Raw genomic sequence first — 18,910 nt, 5'->3', positions numbered from 1 at the left:
CCAAAACAAGAGTTAAATAGGTCAATGGTAAGAGCCCTCCAAGGCCAAGCAAGCACAGTTATCCCTCCTGTCTCTGGAAGTCCCTAACCTGAAGGACCATTACAGCTTCTTCTTACACTCGTCTTTCAGTGCCCACTGCTGACCATCGTTAGGGACAGGACACTTAACTATATGGATACCCAGTAAAACCAGTCTTGTTTAATTGTAAATGATAGATAAGATGGTTTCTATTTCTATCAATTTTGGGAAGAAGGGACATACTCTGAAATAGGTGGAAATTAGTATCTTATGAACCGCAACACCCAGAAAAGTTCCCTGTGTTCAAAAGCAGGGCCCTTGGTATGCATTTACTCCTGGGAACTAATTCCCCATGTGCAGAGGGTCAAACCATGCCCATGTCAAATCTCAGCCTCATCTCAATATGTTTCTTAGAACTTTTTCTTCTCACAGAGACTGAGAAAGAACCAACGTGATCCCAGACGGACTCATGACCATCCTCTTCCAGTTCCACTGGGTTTATTCTAAAATTTCCCAGTCCTCATGCCCCCACTTTCAGCACTTTAGATATCTCCAGTGGTTTCCACGTGACTCTTTGGCCTTCAATGGTGTTTTCTGGCAAGCCTTTTTCTTCTGACAGGTCAAGAAAGCTTCACCCTCAGAGAGTCTACAGCTTTTGTTGACAGGCAGAAAGCTAAATTCCTTTGAGTTATAGAATAAGCAGCACATAGCTGTTTAGGAAGGACCAATCTTGGTATTACTGTGTTTCAAGGCTGTAACTAACATCTCAGACTCTGTATGTATTCCTGAGGCTCTGGCTTCATGGCAAGAACCAAAGCATCCCCTCAGTACTGGCTAAATTCCCACTGGGTTCATTGCTAATTGAGACCGTGCTTATATAGACTGACAGGAAGATTCCCAGGGCAATGAAGGTAAAATTCAGCTCCTGTATCTCGAGGGTGCTGTTTTACATAAATATGCATTCGTATTTGTGTATATGTTCCCCTTCCTGCAGAGGTGGGTGGGTCAAACTGCAGATATTGCACAATGATAATAATACTGACATATAACCCCACTTGGACTCTTGGTAAGCACTGGAGTTTAGAAAGGTGCAGAATTTCTTCACAGCTATTTCATAAGCACTTACCCAGCTGATACATATCTATGCATATGTATTTTTTACTGTGAAATACAGATAAAAATCAATACAAGAGGGCATTAAAGGATAAGTCACAAGGCAGCTGCACCTGGTAATGCCAAAAAATAGCGGCAACTACAAACTAAGGATGCTCCAAGCAACGATAATTTGTGACCCTGTGCCAATACACACTGGGGCAGATGAAAACAACTTGTTCCAAAGCTGCTATTGGGGATCTGACATGTTTATCTATTTGGCCCACATGTGGCTGTGTCTTCTAGCACTGACAGCTCCTGCAGGTTGGCAGCTTTTCAAAAGCTTGTCAGCCCTTGATAGCATTCCTATTCCTGCAGAGATGGGCGGGTCGCGCTGCGGATTACACAGTGATAATAGTGCTGACATATAACCCCGCTTGCACTGTTAGCGAGCACAGGACTTACAGAAAGGTGCACCATTTCTTTGCAGCTATTTCCTAAGCGTTTACCCAGCTGACAACATTTTGTATTTAGTACTTGTTTAGTTTAAGGAGTAAAATAACAAAGGCTTTAGGCAAACTCACAAGAAAATTCTATGTACCAATGTAAAGTTTCCAGCAGGCTCCCAGAGCTTACAATTCCTATAGAATTTTTTCTCCAGTTTTCCAGCCTCTCATGCTATTGATCATGTTTGTGTGCTTGTTTTACACTGCACTTCTACTGGTTATGGCATAGTTGTCTTCAGATTTATTGTCCATATTTGCAACATCCTGATAAACGTAGGTTGCTGCTCTCTTCTGCTTTCTTTTGCTGAACATCTTTATTTTACTCATAGGAAGGAACCACAAATCTTCCAGTTTACAAATAGGTTGCAATACTTGTCAGGCATTTAAGGATCTTTCAGGAAAAGACTATGGCACATGATAATGCTGTTCCTGCGATAGGAGCTAGAGGCTTCTATTCAGGACAGCTTCACAGAAATTATATCCCTGCTACAGAAAGATGATTATCCTTCGCTAAGCTTTAGATATTTGTAGAGTGCAACCTTTTTAGCTTTCTGCATTTGTCTTTCATTCTGGAGGACTTTTCTATTATGCTATGGTACTTACTGTGTTTTATAATAAGGTTTGCAAACACTGGAGACTGGATGGGCTTTTTCAAGCTGCCAGCTTGTATAGGAAGTTTTCAACAAATTACACAATAAATTGAATAAAAAATACAATGATTTAAGAAATTGGAACTCCAGAAGAACTATTGATTTATTTCATCAGGAAAAATATACCAGGAAATAAAGCCATAACTTAATATATGTAAGTTAAATTAACTAATTTAGGTAAATAATTAGGTTGTAAAAAGGAAGTTATTAAATTATATACAAGTATGCATTAGAGAAGGGAGCAGGATACAATGCTTTGGATGTTTCTTTGAAAGACTATTCCAGAAATGTCTTAATATAGAGCATCAGACTCTACAATATAATCTTGCCAAGTAATTATATCCACAGATGAGGATTTTCTGAGAGCAAATTGTTGGGGATCCTGACATGGCTTTTTGAGGGATCAGTAGTTCCTAATGTAACAATATCTGAAATTGAGATCTTTTTTAAAGTAATCTGAATCTACCCAGCATACAGCATTCTACAGTTCATGTTCAGTTTTGTTTTAAAGAAAGAAAACCCCAAATGATGCACAATCTTGCATTCTAGTTTCAAAGCTCTTACACCTTTCTTATCCGCTCAACTTGCTGTCTTTTAACCCTCCCTCCTCAAAGTCATGAATAAACACATCACTTACAGGCAGAAAATTAATATTCTAATCAATTACTTCTCATTTTAGTGGCTGTGTATAAGCAGATTTTTTTTTTTCCCAGACGACTCTTACTGCAGAGGAGTACAAAGGACACACTTCAGACCCTTGTAGTCCCGACATGTGTGGTTTCCTCACACCAGGAAAGCCTGGAAGCGAGCCGCCTGGCCTGGTGCCAACCCAAACCACGGTCAGTCTAAACACAGCGCCGGCAAACGCTACTTTCTGACACTTCGCTGCTACTGGAGAGTATCCTTTAGCATTGGAACCTCGTCAGTGACTGAGATTTATACACAGCCTCTCGTGCAACTTCCTTCATCTCATCTCTTCCCTCCCCAAACAAGTTTCTACCAGCCCAGCACAGAGGAACCAAAGAGAAACGCTTGTGTGATATCATCTCATGTTACCTGGGCATTTACCTCAGAGGGTAAGTTTATAAAGCTGCTGAATGCCCACGGAGTTCTTGGAAATCAACACACCACAATGCTTTGCAGAGCTTTTCAGTCAGCTTTAGCTATTTAAATATACTTTTCCTCAGTGTTTTGTCTGAAAAGTTAAAGAAGACCTGAATGGTTAAACTAAGAAGTATTTGAACCTGCAGACAATCACTTCTTTAGTCCGGATATGCAAATGGTTATGAATTTTATTCCCTTCTTTCAGGTTACCACAGATATGTAGGCATACATTCTCTATTCAGCTTACCAAATGCAAATTTTCATTCCAATATGAAGTGAGCCTTTGCTCTACAATATCTGTATTAAATGGCACTGTCTGATTGCACACTAATTCTCCTGGCTCAATCCGTCTTCTGCTCTTCTTGGAAAACACAACATCCATAACGATCAGTGGTGGTTTGGCTAAAGGGAAAATGTTCCCAGCTTGGACAGAGGGGAGGACCACGCAGGGTGCTACCACCTCCAGAAGGCTCTGAACTAATCAAGCCCCGCTGAACGTAATGGGAGGTGACAGCACTCAGCATATCTCTCAGGAGGTAAACAGCATCCCACAGAAACAGAAATCTGCTTTTCACACAAACAAAATTTGTTTTCTACAGAAAGCCTATGCCAGAAATCGATCTGTAGTCTGAAAATCTGCAATATGAATAATGCTGTTATTAATGCAATATCCTGAGGAGGTGCTGGCTTTTGAGTAAACTACTGAGATAACAGACGTAAGTTAAGTGTTTGATAAAGCATCCCAGGGAAGAAATTTCCTGAAAGGTTCAGAATCTGAGTTTTAAAGCAACTGGCATATGGAGCATTGCAGAAGTCAAAATAAGAAATAAGATATTCGGCCTTGTACTATATCTCTTCTATACAATGACAGCAAGTTGCGCTCAAACATATGGGGCAAAATAGTCTCCTGTTACACCTGCTAAGCCCCCGCGCTGCAGTTGTGTTAATTCAGGGTCAGTTACCTCCTCAGAGCTGACAGCAGAACACAGTAATTTAAAACCTCCTCCTGGTGCTTAAAGAAAATATCAAACACAGCTGAGAATTTAAATTTTCTTCAGTAAGTAGCATATCTGAAACAAGCAGGAAAGCAGTTTTCATGTGTGTTCCTATGCAAGCATCTGTTTTTCACATGTAGCAGTCAATTGTGCTTACAAAAGCTCATCGTGTCTGCTAGAAATACCGAAGGCTAAATTGCCATCTTACTATCTGGAGTTAACACATTGTCATAAGGCATGGGCAAGGGAGTACAGTAGATGCCAGTGGAAGCTTCTCCTATCCCTAGTAATTCTAGATATTAATACAAATGCTAATATTACAATTGCCACTAATATTTTTACTGTAATTTAAACCATCCAAAATGCCTCTGCTCTGTTTAATAGCACAGTAATATAATCCCAGTGATGCCAGGAAGCAAGGAAAGGGCTATCTTCAGTTATCTTCTTTCAAATGCTTTTATTTGTGGAGGGTGACCATGACCAGAGAAATTAAGAACCAAACACTCTGAGCTGCATTTTTGCCTATTTGCTGATATTTTTATATTACTTTCATGCACTGCAGGGCTCCTCCAGGTAGTTGACCTCTTGCAGGACATCAGTCTCACAGGACCTCATATACCATGAGGAATTTAATTTATTAAAGATAATCTGTATAACTATGGGAGGTGAGATTATCAAATTCTGGTACACAACATTGCATAATGAAACTGCCAGTTACCCGGTGAAATAAAAAAAAAAAAAGACAATAACGAACAGAATTGAACTTATGAGATGAACTCTTTGGAAAATAAACTGACCTTTTTTACATTTTTGTTTAAATCAACCAAGTTGAGTAGGAAGATGTGGTCTTTAGCCCCGATTAGCAGCCGGCCCCTCTCCTCATCTAGCAGCAGGGTTCGAAAATCAAGCCCCTCTGTTGAACCCAGGAATGGGATGCAGCTGTTTGAAAGCAGCAAGTCTGTGGGAAAACGAAGAAAATCTTTATAATCAAAATGTTTACATATGACTCATTGGTGTCTTTTATAAATATATGCAACCAGCATGGAGTATGCCGGTGAGATAACTGCAGTCTTACAGCATGCCTTTCCAGGGTCATAATACAGTTCCTGTTAACCTTGGTTTTCTTTGGGGTTTTTTACTTCCAAATTGGGTAATATTTACTTTCAAAAAGCATTTTTCTGCATGAAACTTTCTTAATAAATTATGTCCATGACATAAAGGAATCACATTCTTCAATTGAAATTAGAAACAAGAAAAGACACATCTTTGCAAATTATGTGCTATACCTTTCCTTTGTTGTAAGAAAACTAATGGATGTTTATATCATCATACTCATGGATACATATGATCAAAGATCACTTTCTCACCATATTTGGTACTCTACATATAAAGCAGCAAAGAAGGTCAATGCCAGCAAAGAACAGCTAGGAGCAGGAAACAGTGGTTAGATGTGGCAGGTATCATAGACTCACAGAATGGTTTGAGTTGGAAGGGACCTTCAAAGACCATCTAGTCCACCCCCCCTGCCATGGGCAGGGACACCTTCCACTAGACCAGGTTGCTCAAAGCCCCATCCAGCCTGGCCTTGAACACTGCCAGGGATGGGGCAGCCACAACCTCTCTGGGCAACCTGTGCCAGTGCCTCACCACCCTCACAGTGAAGAACTTCTGCCTTACATCTAATCTAAATTTACCCTCTTTCAGTTTAAATCCATTACCCCTTGTCCTGTCACTACAGGCCCTGGTAAAAAGTCTTTCTCCATCTTTCTTATAAGCTCCCTTTATACATTGAAAGGCCACAGTAAGGTCTCCCCAGAGCAATCTCTTCTCCAGGCTGAACAACCCCAACTCTCCCAGCCTGTCTTCATAGAAGTGTTCCAGTCCTCTGACAATTTTCATGGTCTTCCTGTGGACCCTCTTTAACAGGTCCATGTCTTTCTTGTACTGGGGACCCCAGAGCTGGACACAGTACTGCAGGTGGGTCTCATGAGAGCAGAGCCCAGGGGCAGAATCACCACCCTTGACCTGCTGGCAAAGCTTCTTTTGGTGCAGCCCAGGATATGGTTGGCTTTCTGGGCTGCAAGCATACATTGCTTGCTCATATCCATTTTTTCATCTACCAGTATCCCAAGCCCTTCTCTACAGAGTGGCTCTCGATCCATTCATCACCCAGTCTATACTGATATTGAGGATTGCCCCATTCCAGGTGCAGGACCTTGCACTTGGCCTTGTTGAACTTCACATGGTTCACATGGGCCTATTCCTCCAGCCTGTCAAGGGACCTTCAAAGATCATTTAATCCAACTAGATGAGGTATGGCATCCCTTTCCTTAAGTGTATCAACTGCACCACTCAGCTTGGTGTCATCCACAAACTTGGTGAGGCTGCGCTCAATGCCGCTATGTCATTGATGAAGATATTAAATACCATTGGTCCCAGTATGGATCCTTGAGGGACACCACTCATTACCGATTTCCACTTGGACATTAAGCTGTATATATGGTTGAGAAGAACTGGAAGGAGGTAACATCTATAATGTGTATAGAAAGTTTGATATAAGGTTCGGTTTGTCCATTGTCTAATATTAAGATCTTGTGGCATTATAGAGAATCGCTACAATTAAATGTACAGTTACTATCATTTCAATTGAGAATTGAGATCTGAATCAACAACCATCGAGAAGAGGTATATCCCTAAGGCACACTATTGACATGAAGGCAATATAGAAGCATATTAAGGGGAGCATCCAGTAGCAACATCTCTAAGATCCTGAGGTCTTCAGTTTCCTTACAGAGGTGGCAATGGGTGGCTGTTCCTGCATCCTTGCCCCCTCTGCAGAGGAAGTTTTCCCTATTAAAAGCACAAATTTGACACTTAAGTTTTACTGTGATTTAATAGTGCCTCCCAATCTCTTTCAAAAGGTATTTAAGAAAAACAGGTTTCTCTATGAATCTAAGGAAAGAATCTACGCTTCTTCTGTAGAAATCTAAAAGGCTGTAAAGTAAAAAATCTGTAACCTTTTGCTTAATGAATGTTCTGTGGATGTAATTCTGCATGAGGACACAAACAAAGTGTAGAAAAGAGCACAACAAGAATTTAGTCTTGTTGGGCAGTCATTAATCTGGGGAGAATGAAAATAAACATGTGAATCAGTTCCTCCCCAGGCAAGCTCTCCAAGCTAAACTATTCAGAAATCTTTGGACAGAAAAGCAAATCCTGTATTTATCTGAACATAAAATTAAGGGTATTTCCACCTTTCAGGCACTGGATGGACAATGTATCCATCCTGCTAGAGAGGCTGGACTTACAGCACAAGTTATTTACGCTTCCTGATCATGATGAAAAGCATGGCCAGTGTTTTGCAGAGTAACTCCTGAACAAAATAAAGAGGGGAAAAAAAAAAAAAAAAACCAAAATTTTTCCTCCAAGGTCTCTCACAAAAACATGTGACAGGCAAAGCAAAGATTAAGTCCTGTTACTGGCTAATAAACAGCACTGTGGAAGAAAAAATATTTTATCATTATTAATCTGACTACCTGGTATATAATTATGACAATTATTTTTTGGCTCAGTCACTTCTACTTAAGCTTGTGTGGTTTTGTCTGGCTCACTGCTAAATGTTGTTACAGTACAGTCTGAAAACAAATTGTCTTGTATTGCAGCTCGTATTCCCCTAGGTGAGATTTATTTGGCAGTACTTTGAAAAAAATCACTTCACATTGAGAAAATGAAATCCAATGTTAAGCACTACACTGCTTTACGCCAGCACTGTCCTATCGTTTGTGAAGACAAAGATGTCAGGGGTTTTTTTCTAAATTAGCAACACTTTAAAAGACCTGCTTATTAATTGACAGCAAGATCACTTAGGAACAACTTATGGTTAGCACAGTACTATAAGACCCTCAGTCCCATCCAAACTACTTCTTACACTAGAGACAGCTGACAAATAGCCTGGCTGAAGAATAGCCAAGCCAGTGTAATAAATAAATCCAGATTTTAAATAAGAAAAAGAAAATCACTGTAAACACAGAACTTCGGAAGCTTAGCTCACTCCACTAGTATGTTTTCACCCAATAAGAAATAAAGATGTACTGCTCCTGACACTTGTTCCTGGGTTCTCTGATACAGGACAGCCACTTCTAGTGAAACTCTATTAATTTGTGTGTGTGACGTAGATGTGTCTTCATTAGACGTCATACTCTGTACAAACCTCCTCTCTTGTTTTTTTCTGACTGGGAATTCTTGGTTCTGGATATGATGGAGCTGTTTATTGCGACAGGGTTCTCAAATTATTCTCAGTTGATTTCTAAAATACTGTTAATCAGTTGAGCATTGCTGGAGCACATAATTTCTGAGTAATTGTCTTTCTCTTCTCCACCCATGACATAACAGCTGGCTGCATTACTAGATTATCTGATCCATTGTAATAAACGCAAATAAATTAAATCTTTTCTGATGACAAGCTTCCAGTGGTATCACAGTGCTCACCTGTGGGACATGGATAACAGATGCAGAATATGAGGGAAAATTCCTTCTCATCTCCAGCCATAGGAATTTGATCTGAATAAGGATAAATTATATGTTTGTGCAAATGCTCTAAAGCACTTTCATCGCTTAGAGTCATGCAATGCATGGACCTTTGCAAGTGTGTCACTTGCCAAAATATGTAGACCTGATTCTCCACATACCTGAAAAGAGATCACCGAGACTGCTCCCCACTTCCCATTTCTTTTCTATTTGGAAGGAATGATCTCTGTAGTGACCATCCCAAAAGGACATTTGTCATCTCTTGCTTAACACTTCTAGTATTCCTCAGTAAAGAACCACCTAGGACAGCTACAATGGGGAGGGAAAAAGTTGTCTCATGACTGAAACGCCCAAATGAGAATGAGCCCTGCCTGGTGCCTTGTACAGTCATTTGTTTCACTTCATCATAAGGAAAACATCTGCAAAATGTTCCAGATTCAAACGACAGCATTGCACACTGATTTCTTACTGATGTAAATGACAACACAAACTGCAAAGTGGTGAAGAATCAGGTTTGGGCAGTTATTTACTAACTATTGAAAAGAGCTTGGAAATCAGACTCTGAACATGGCCACTGATAAGATGACCTACCGAAACATGACCTAATAAAATTTGTTAAGTAAACATTGAGAACTGATTAAATTACAGCCAAATTAATCATTGCTCACACTCCATAAAAGCGAAAAATCCAATCTTATGGGTTGAAATTGCCCTTCACAGTGAGAAATATTTATTGTCACCAAGGATATTACACTGGAAAAATTTACTATGAAAAGCACATTTGCCCAATGGTTTTCAAGCTTAGAGCTTAGACAAAACTGTTGTTTTGAATCACTGCATCTCTGTAGCCAGGCTAATACAGAAACAGCATTCTCACAATGCACAGAAACAAAGCTAGTTTACAGGGATGGTCTTTCACAAGTACATGTTTAGCACTCAGCTTATAGTCTGTATTTGCTGTTTTACTGAAAATTAAATACTTTTTTCCAGTCTGGTAATTAAATGAATATTCAGCAAACTCCCTTTCTGGGTTAATAATATTTCACTGCTGAGTGGTAGAAGCTGGAATAGTGACTGGTTTTTATTAATTTAGAAAAGTATCTCAGTGGACTTGGCTTACAACAGCATGATCATTGCTTACTTAAATAATCTCCAGCAGCAGAGCCACGGCATAAAGGCTTCGAATGAAAAAATGTCTTTCTGTTCTGATAATATGTATTTACATTTATACAGCACATTTAGACTTCTTAGCCTCAAGTCACATATGTGGTGACCATGTTGCCATTCCTTGATTCTAGCATGGTGTAAGCATGCAGCAATCTGGAACCACTTGGTCGAGACTCAGAATTGCCTTTGTGGCCACAGTCATTTTTGTGATGATAGGCCATGACTAAATTGGCAGAAAGGGAACTCCTTAACCTGTTTCAGAACAGCTACCTCTAATGACACCTTTGAAGGACTCTGAATTTAAAGGCTGTATAATTCTGTAACTGTCATATACAGTAAAAAACAAATGTCTCATCATTTTTCTCTAGATTGGAGCAAGTCCTTTCACGTGCTGGAAAATACCCGTGACAATTTACACGGGTATTGTGTGAATCCTCGACTAATTTTGGGGATAAAAAAATCTCAATATAGCATGAATACAGCCATTTACTTAATTCCTAAAGTATTCTGAGTTTAAAAGATCCAATTGACCCCAGATGTATTTTTATGAAGGCAAAGAGCATAGTTCCAGTCTACTTCCAATCTCTACTACATATTGCAAGAAGCAAGTTATATTTTGTTTAGCTGCATCTCACCATGGACAATGATGATTTGTTGTGTGTACCATGTGGCTCTCATTGCTCTACAATGAATTTTATTTGGCCTGGAGGAAAATGTCATATTCATGGCACAGCAGGGCCTTTCCAAAGGATATGGATTACTGGGAACAGAGAAAACATGATTTCTTGTTGGCACAGTACTGTGTCAAAATCTTGATTCTCTTTCTGAGTAGTTCCCAAAACTACCTTGTACTCCACCACATATTTGGGGATTAGGCACTTCTATTCCTCTTTTAGGATTGAGGATTGTTCTCCAGGAGGGTATTACAGTCTAGGAAGGTGACACTGGAAAGAGAACTTTTTCAAAGATTGCTTCAAAATTCAGGAACAGTTTGCTGCAGGATATAAGGCATTTCAGGGCATTTTCACTTCGAGCTTTAGGCACTTCTATGGGCCTGCTCAGCAATCAGCAAACTTAACATTTCACACATCTATATTTGCAAAGACTTATTGATATATATCAAATCTGTCAGCATTTTACAACCCAGAAAACTCATAAGTAATTAAAGTAGGTCCATTACGCACTATGCTTCTCAAAGCAGCATTACAGACAACGGTAACTAAGCAATATCTCTCTCTGTGCAGTGCTGTGAAGACGTTTTTTACACCTCTCACCGGGAAGGGACAGATCATCTTACCTTCAGATAACCTTCACGACGGCTACTCCACTCATAAAGAGGAAGAAAAAAAAAAAAAGCAGTAACTCATGCTGTGGGACCTGATTCTTTTTCGTACCATAAAGCTCACTTGAAAGGAAGTGCTTCTGCCAGATCAGAATTGAGACTACTGCAGATTTTTTAGTTCATTTATTTCAGGGCCGGGGGTTATAATCAATCTACAGTTCTGTCTTTGACTTGGTGTTTTTCTAAATCTGCAAAACCGGTAATACTGAAAAACAAAATAGGTAGGTGCTTACCACCAAAAATACACCCAGTTAAACCATGATCTATACAGTTCTCTCTAATGTTTCTGGAAGTGTATTTTAGTTGCGTTTTAACTTCAAATAAATTTGACTAGTGAACCAGCTGCACAAATAACTTGTAAAGTGTTATTATTGCAGAAGTGATTAAAAGCTGCTTTGTGACTTCATGTTATTGGTGAAAAAATGCAAAGACCCAATTCACAAACTTCACAGAGCCAAAACAAATAATTAACTTTAGACAGCACAACTGAAAATGTATCTGAGTGAAGCATTTGTTTTTCTGAAGAAGACCTAAGACCATGGATTTGCACAGGTTACCTTTTCCTAAGTAGCTTATCTTTCTTGCAAAACTGCCAAAGCAAACAAACTCACGGTTGTTTCCAAGGCAAAATTAAATCACCTTTTTTTTTTTTTTTTTTTAAAGTGATACTGTGGATATTTAAAGAATATGCACTACACATGCAATTCAATATAAATGACTGGCAAGCATATGAGCTTTGGTAATGTGCAGATAATTGTTGGCATCTCATCACACATACCTATCCATTAAGAATGCCTGGAATATTGATAGACTCAAATAGCACCAGATCTCCTCTTTAAATGAAAGGGAGAACATGCAAACAATGGGCTCATCACCTCTATTTCCTCACTTTCAATTGTCAGGATGGAACTTCTGCCTTTTTTCCCTTCACCTCTCACAGATTCTCAGCCTGTGTAATGGGTAAATAATCTGAGTCATTTGACTGAAATCTGCTTTCTTCCACTTCAGTCTTACTTCAAATTCCCTTCAAAGCATCCCAACGGTAAGAGGGTATTGCTCTCTAAGAACATAAGACTTTTTCCTTATACCTAGCAGAGTAAAATTTTAGGCCATTATTGAAGTCAGAGGCCAGTTTTCTCCTCGACCATATAGATGAGGAACTGTCAACTTAACTAGAGACCACGCTCTAGCCCTGTCTTTTATAATTACCTTCCAGCGACCTGAGTGTCAAGCAGTTGAGATAAAACCTCTGCCCTATTCTGAGGGAGATGGCTTATAAACTCACCTATTCCTAAAGCTATTCTGAAAACCCACTTTACTAGATCCATAGTGGCAAATAGCCTATGAATTTACTGACTCTGGGGAAAGGCAGCTTTAAATGAATTCTGCTACTCCCAGTCAGAATGGGAATAGTTAGAATTTCAATTTTTAGATGCCTTGGAACAACTCAAAATAATGTCATTCATTCCCTGGTTAAGCATTTCCCAGCCTGTTATCCTTCCCAATCTATCAGCCAGTCAAATACATAGAAAGCAAGAGAGCTATGATAGGCTTCAGGTGGAAATAATGGCAAAACCCTCTTTGACTGGCTGATTTGAAAAAGCTGAGTCAGACTCACTGATTGTGAATCAGTTTTACCACTCCAACTAGTCTACCAACTCATCTCATCAACCTCACAGCTGCCTTTAGGTGCATAATCATGGGACCTGCAGTCAGAAAGGCATGAATCTTATGAAGGACATAGCCATGGGGAATGAAGTTCGGAGATTAGTCCACGCTCTGAGGAACACCAGCACAAACAAAATGCGCTGACAATAGGTTGTATCTAGTAGATATCTAGCATCAAAACCATCTCAGGGATCTGGGACTTGCATTAACTTGCATGAATGAACACACTCCACTCTGCAGCAGTGGACTCATTCTTTCCTGCTTGGATGGAGACGTGTATTGCACTTTGCAAGTATGTCCAGGTGTTAAAAATGTAACATGGTGATCATATTTAGCACTTTAAGGCACATAGCTCTTCCTTTGTCAAAGTATGGTTCATAAAATTATATGCAGTGCTGTCCCGCCTTTCCAAAGAAATTACTGTCATTATATTGCACTTGCCTTCAAAATAGTACCAACCCTTCATTTCAGACTTTGCTTTCTTCAGAGTGATGCAAAAATGGCTAGAGTATTTTCAAGCACCTGTACCTGCGATTTTCTACTAACTGTGTCTTCAGAGAAACTTCTGAGAACATGATATTCTTTGGAGAAGGACAGCACCCTGAGCACAGACAGAGAAGCTCTTTGCTACATCTTATAGCCCATGTATCTGTGGGCTGGTAAAGCAACAGCAGGTTGTGCTATTTCTTCTGCCCATACTATCTGGTAGCTGCTGTACAGAACATGACACATTTTTAAATTCTTACTCAGTTTTTGCTCTGTTGATGAAATTCCAGCCTTAGAAAGTAAGATAAGTGGACTTTGTTTCACACTTGGAGCAAATGAGAATATTGTTGTGGATTTCAGTGTCCAGGATTTAAACCTGCAAGGAGTTTTCTCAAGTAAATCCGAGGTATAATTGGCTACGGAAACCTGGATTTGGCTCAGTAGCTGGTCTGACACTACTGATAGGTGCTGACAGATCTCTTTAGGAGTCTGACTCACTTTACTCAGACCTGCTTTCTCAGACTCCACATCTGACGCCAGGACTCGCTCCATTGAGCCTACAGCTGTTATATATGAAAGATACTGCTTTTAAAATAGTCAGATATCTTAATAATATGTTCATTTTAACATTTTTTCTCACCAGGTTCAAATGTATTTGCCAGCTTCCTAATGAGTGTACTGTTCTTAACAAAGTAGACAAGGTTTCGTGCTAAAAGATGAGAGACCTTGAACTGCAGTGCCATGAACAACTCTGTTGTAATAAAAGTGTCAGATGGCATGGGCCTGGAAAACACATTCATATCAATACTAACAGGCTTAGGAGAGATACAGAGCAGCATGAGCTACTCATGAAGAAGGTGAGTTGACAGTGCAAAGGACAGTTAATGCCAAAGAGATTTGCTTGCTCAGTTACTTCATTAGTGCCTCTGTTTCCAAGACTTAAAAGAACAGCTCACAGACAGAAAAACCCCAATTTGCTGCCTATCATTGCTATTTGCAATTTCCATCCAAGTGTAATTGTATACTACACACGAGTTCTAACCAGCATCTGTGAGCAACACAGATTTTTATGAAAGCATGCAATAGCTGTACGTCCCACCCTTCCCCACCCTCTGCATGCTCCACAGACACACACCCCACTTGCACTTGCATCGAGACTTGGAGCCAGACCCTCACTTTAACCACTGGGACCTGCAATAATTTTATCAGCTAAAGATCTAGCCCTGGGTGTATAGTGAGAAGCCGTGGGGGCCATTCTTCTCTCCAACTCCAAGCATTGGACCAGAGCCCATACAAGCTGTATGCTAAGGCTGAAAAGCTAAATAAGATACAGAGATAAAGTCCGAACTACTAATAGCATGTGTCCTTGCCAAAGGGGCTGACGAGAGCTGGAGCTGGTGCAAGAGAAAGGGCAGGTCCATGCATCTGGGAGCAGATGAGCGGGGAAAGAAGTGGATATGTGTGTTTGGGGAGAAGGAAGCAGGGAGGGAGATGTCCTCCTTCCAGCAGCAGCATGCTGTTATGTTGGCTCAGCTGCCATGAAACCACCATTGGAGAGAGCCTGTAAGATCTCTTAAGTGCTGATGGTCCTTCATCGCCCTTACCACACTCCCCCTGCGGGCCAGGAAATTTCCTCACAACTGGCTTTGAAAAGCTCTTCTGATTTCTCGACTCAACCAAGACAGGCCCAGATGGACGAGGAGGCAGAGCGGCTACAGCAAAGGAGGTGAAACCAGGTCTGGGAAACAATAAGCAGCTCACCAGCGTGACCTGCTACCCAGGGAGCAAAGGCAGCGTTTGGCAGGGCTGAAGGGGCTGCGGTGGGAGGAGTGCCTGCACAGGAAAGGAGGCGAAGGGCAGGGACGTCTGCCAGCAGATTTACCTGTCAGTGGAACAGATATTTCCGCTGTTGGCAGCAAAGCTGCTTTAGGAGGTTCCTGCTTGCTCTCCCCACACGTAACTGCGTGTTCCTGTCCCCGCAGGGGGGGTTCCCTCTCTGACATGGGCCAGATAATCTTTCTTTCCCATGCTCTGAATGAGGCACGGGAACTTTTATAATGGCAGTGGGGGCATTAATATTTTAATTTATCTACCATCATGATTGCTAGCTGAGCTCACAAGGCAAAATTAATAACCCTGCTCTAAATTGCTACAGAAGAGCAGTACAGAGATGCAATTGCTATAGGGAAGCACGGTTTAAGTCACTTAGTCATTATCTGGGGTAGCTGCACAGGATGGACATTCTCTAAGAAAATGTGATTTAAACAGAGAGTGACTGTTTTCAGGAAACTTCAGAGATTTCTCTCCTTATATTCTTTTTCCAGTTTTCCAGATATATTTTATTTGTTTAAAAAGCAAGCAAGTGTAGCAAGGTAACTCAATTGGCTAACGTGAAGGTAGGTTTTCAAAATGGTTTTGCACTGGCAATAGCAAAAGACCTCTTCCAGCAACAAAAATAAAGCCAATTCACTTTATAATAGCTTGGACTAGCATAATGTTCTCCTATTGCAAAGTGAAATATAATTATCAGTTATACTTTCTGATATCGACAGGACTTAAGTCCTTATGAAGCCATTAAAGCTAGAGGTCACTGAATATCTGCATTAACTCCTTTATATGCTAGTGGTTTGTGTTGGAGTTGTGCCTAGCAACTTCTGTCAGATTCAGTTAGTTGTTTGTGTTGGAGTTGTGCCAAACAACCTCCGTCAGATTCAGAGGTCCACGTGCAGATGTGCAGGTGGACCCAATATCTGCCTTGCAGACTTAAGCAATGTTGTGATAGGACTTACTAACTAAAAATTGCAGGGCAAGGGATATCAGAGATGTGTGTCTGCACAAGATAACCATGTGCACCATCATATTACCTCCTGCAAATCATTAGTATAGAGGCACAAGCTATTATTTAATATTGGAGGGTGTGTGTGTGTGATATTTTTTATTATTAATATTTACATTTATTTATCCATTTTGGGGCACCGGTGGGTGTCATATAGACTGCTGTTGTGTTACGTATTTAGTGAGAAATACTTTTCAAAGAAATCCAGGGCACATGGATGATGCAGAGGGATTTGTATAGTCTTCCCAAAGCTGCCAGATAAGTTGAAGGTAAAATTTCGGTGTCTTCAGTAACCTCTTAGCCATTAAACTCTGTGGTACAGCACAGCACACTTCTCTGGGACAGCCAGGATTTGGATCTCAAAGGAGAATGCCTGTTTTCTTGAATTAGTGGAAAAAAGGTACCTTTGTCACTCCCACCCATGTCTAAATGCCTCTCTTAACCACAGCTAGCCAATCCCTCTGACTTCTCTGATAGTGCTCTGGCATGATAAAGGAAATTTTGTCTCTGTCTCTTTCTGCTATCTCTTTGTGTATTTATCTCCAAAGGACTTCGACTACAGAACAGATCCCCCCTGCACCCCTCGGCCCTCCTTTGAGGACCTCGTCTATAAATGGAACAGCAGAAATGGGGAGGGAGGAAAGGGAAATAGGATGTGACTCGAGGACCTGCGCTGCGACCACAGATGTCCACTGCTAGACACACACTGACGTCAAGAGGATCATGCCCTCAAATTAGTACATAGAAAGAGAACAAGGCTGGGATCTTTGAAACTACTCAGGATTGGGTTTGCTTTACAAATGTCTCTAGTAAAAGTGCTATTAGACAAATATTTCTGAAAGTACCCTCTTCGAAGCTGATGCCACTGACCATGTATCTTCCCCACATTCTTCTTCTAGGGAAGCAGTTTTCAGTGTTGTCTCATCCTCCTTTTTACAAAGGACCGCTCATTCTTCCCGAAGTCTTACTCTTTTGTTTTTTTCTCTCATCTTCTGAGATTTAATCAAGTGAACATTCAGCAGAATAGTTTGGTATTTTGTGAACACAATTCTTTTTTTATCCAATTGAGGCCCTTTTGTGATCACGAAAAAAAGAAAACTGTTGCAAGCTACAGGCTGTTTACACTGTTAAGAGGTTGATACGGGTCAGTTCTCTAAGGTTATTCTTAGTTCAACTGCTATGTAAACTGTTGATGTCACTGACTGGAGGCTGCTCTCCAGGACATTATATATATGATAATTATATGACAGAAAATGCAACATATAGTTGGATCTGACCTCCAAGTTCACTAGTTTAAAAAAGGAAAAAAATGTCTGTAAGAAACTTGCTGGTTTTCCCGTTACCCTTCAAGTTTACACTTAGTCTACAGCATATGCAAGAGGCTTTCTTCACGTGGACAACAATGCCCGTCTATCTTCAACCTATGGTATATTTTAAGTCTCAATGTTCACTGCCTCCAGAAAGTATTTTTGAAACAAAACAGGCAAAATCTATTTCATAACTAACTAGATAAGCATCTGAAACTAGGATCTTAACTCTTACATAAACATTTTTTGTTACTCTGCAAAGGAATCTGAGACAGATTTTTCAGAGAAATCACAAATCATCAAAAATGAATTAAGCAACAAACAAGGGATTCAAGAAAAGCAGCACTTCCTCACTCAGCACGTTTTCCTTGATCTTCATCAGCATTCAGAATTACAGCTGCTGATATTACCACAAAAGCGTGTTTCTACTGATTTTTCTTCCTCTTCCTGTAGAGCAAGCACAGCTGCAGAAATGCAAGCTCATTTCTAGGCTTTTTTGTACATCGCCAGTTTACCACATTCCAGCCATTCACAGTTGTGCAACACCCCCATCGTGGTACTGGGAGTACCGCAATGTCACAGACAGTTTAAATGAGGTTCATGGAGCTATACAATTGTAACTATATTTTATATGCATAATTAAACGATGCATGACATGGAAATAAGCCAGCTTTGCTGAAACAGAACAAACTAACTGCTCTGACGCAACAGTCAAGCATCTTGTCAGTTATAAAATCAAACATGTTTAAAGCAAAAATTATTTAGAAAACAGGATGCTTGATATTGTAAAGTAGCATGTTCAAAGGATCATTTTTAGAATGTTAAGGAAATGTACTAATCCAGTCAAGTTTTCAAAAGAATTCCTGGCTCCAAAATGTTATCCTCTGCTTTCTGTTTCACGGTGTTGTAAGAATGGCTCACTCTTAGGGGGAAAAAAGTCATGTATGAAAAACACTGCATGAAGCTAAACAGTTCTTAGACGTGGCTAATTTCCATGTGGAGCTGATGATTTAGCATTGTCATCCTTCAACAGAGGAGACAGAATTGCATGCCTTTAGTTCACTTATTTAAGATGAAAAAGGAAGAAGTAGTGGAAATTCAATCCTGCTTCAATTTACTTCAGTGGCAAAACCCTTGCCATAACTTTAGTGGGAGTGAGAATACATCTTAATTCGTTCAATGCAAAAAAGAAAAAAATCAGCTGAGAATAAC

General features: G+C 40.2%; 1 protein-coding gene across 8 annotated transcripts in view; it reads right to left on the bottom strand.

Annotated features, from left to right (window-relative positions):
* The window catches only part of SEMA3D (semaphorin 3D), a 147,335-nt gene that overhangs the window by 78,177 nt on the left and 50,248 nt on the right, over positions 1-18,910 (bottom strand). For all 8 annotated transcript variants that reach the window (XM_030014225.2, XM_041123965.1, XM_030014223.2 and 5 more), the window contains exon 3: positions 5,163-5,323. In XM_030014225.2, the coding sequence (XP_029870085.1) occupies positions 5,163-5,323 (161 nt within the window). The remainder of the gene's footprint in view (positions 1-5,162; positions 5,324-18,910) is intronic.

This window comes from Aquila chrysaetos, chromosome 5, assembly GCF_900496995.4.
Source record: "Aquila chrysaetos chrysaetos chromosome 5, bAquChr1.4, whole genome shotgun sequence".
NCBI lineage: Eukaryota > Metazoa > Chordata > Aves > Accipitriformes > Accipitridae > Aquila > Aquila chrysaetos.
Note: the sequence above shows the minus strand (reverse complement) of the source record. Positions and strands in the feature narration are given on the sequence as shown.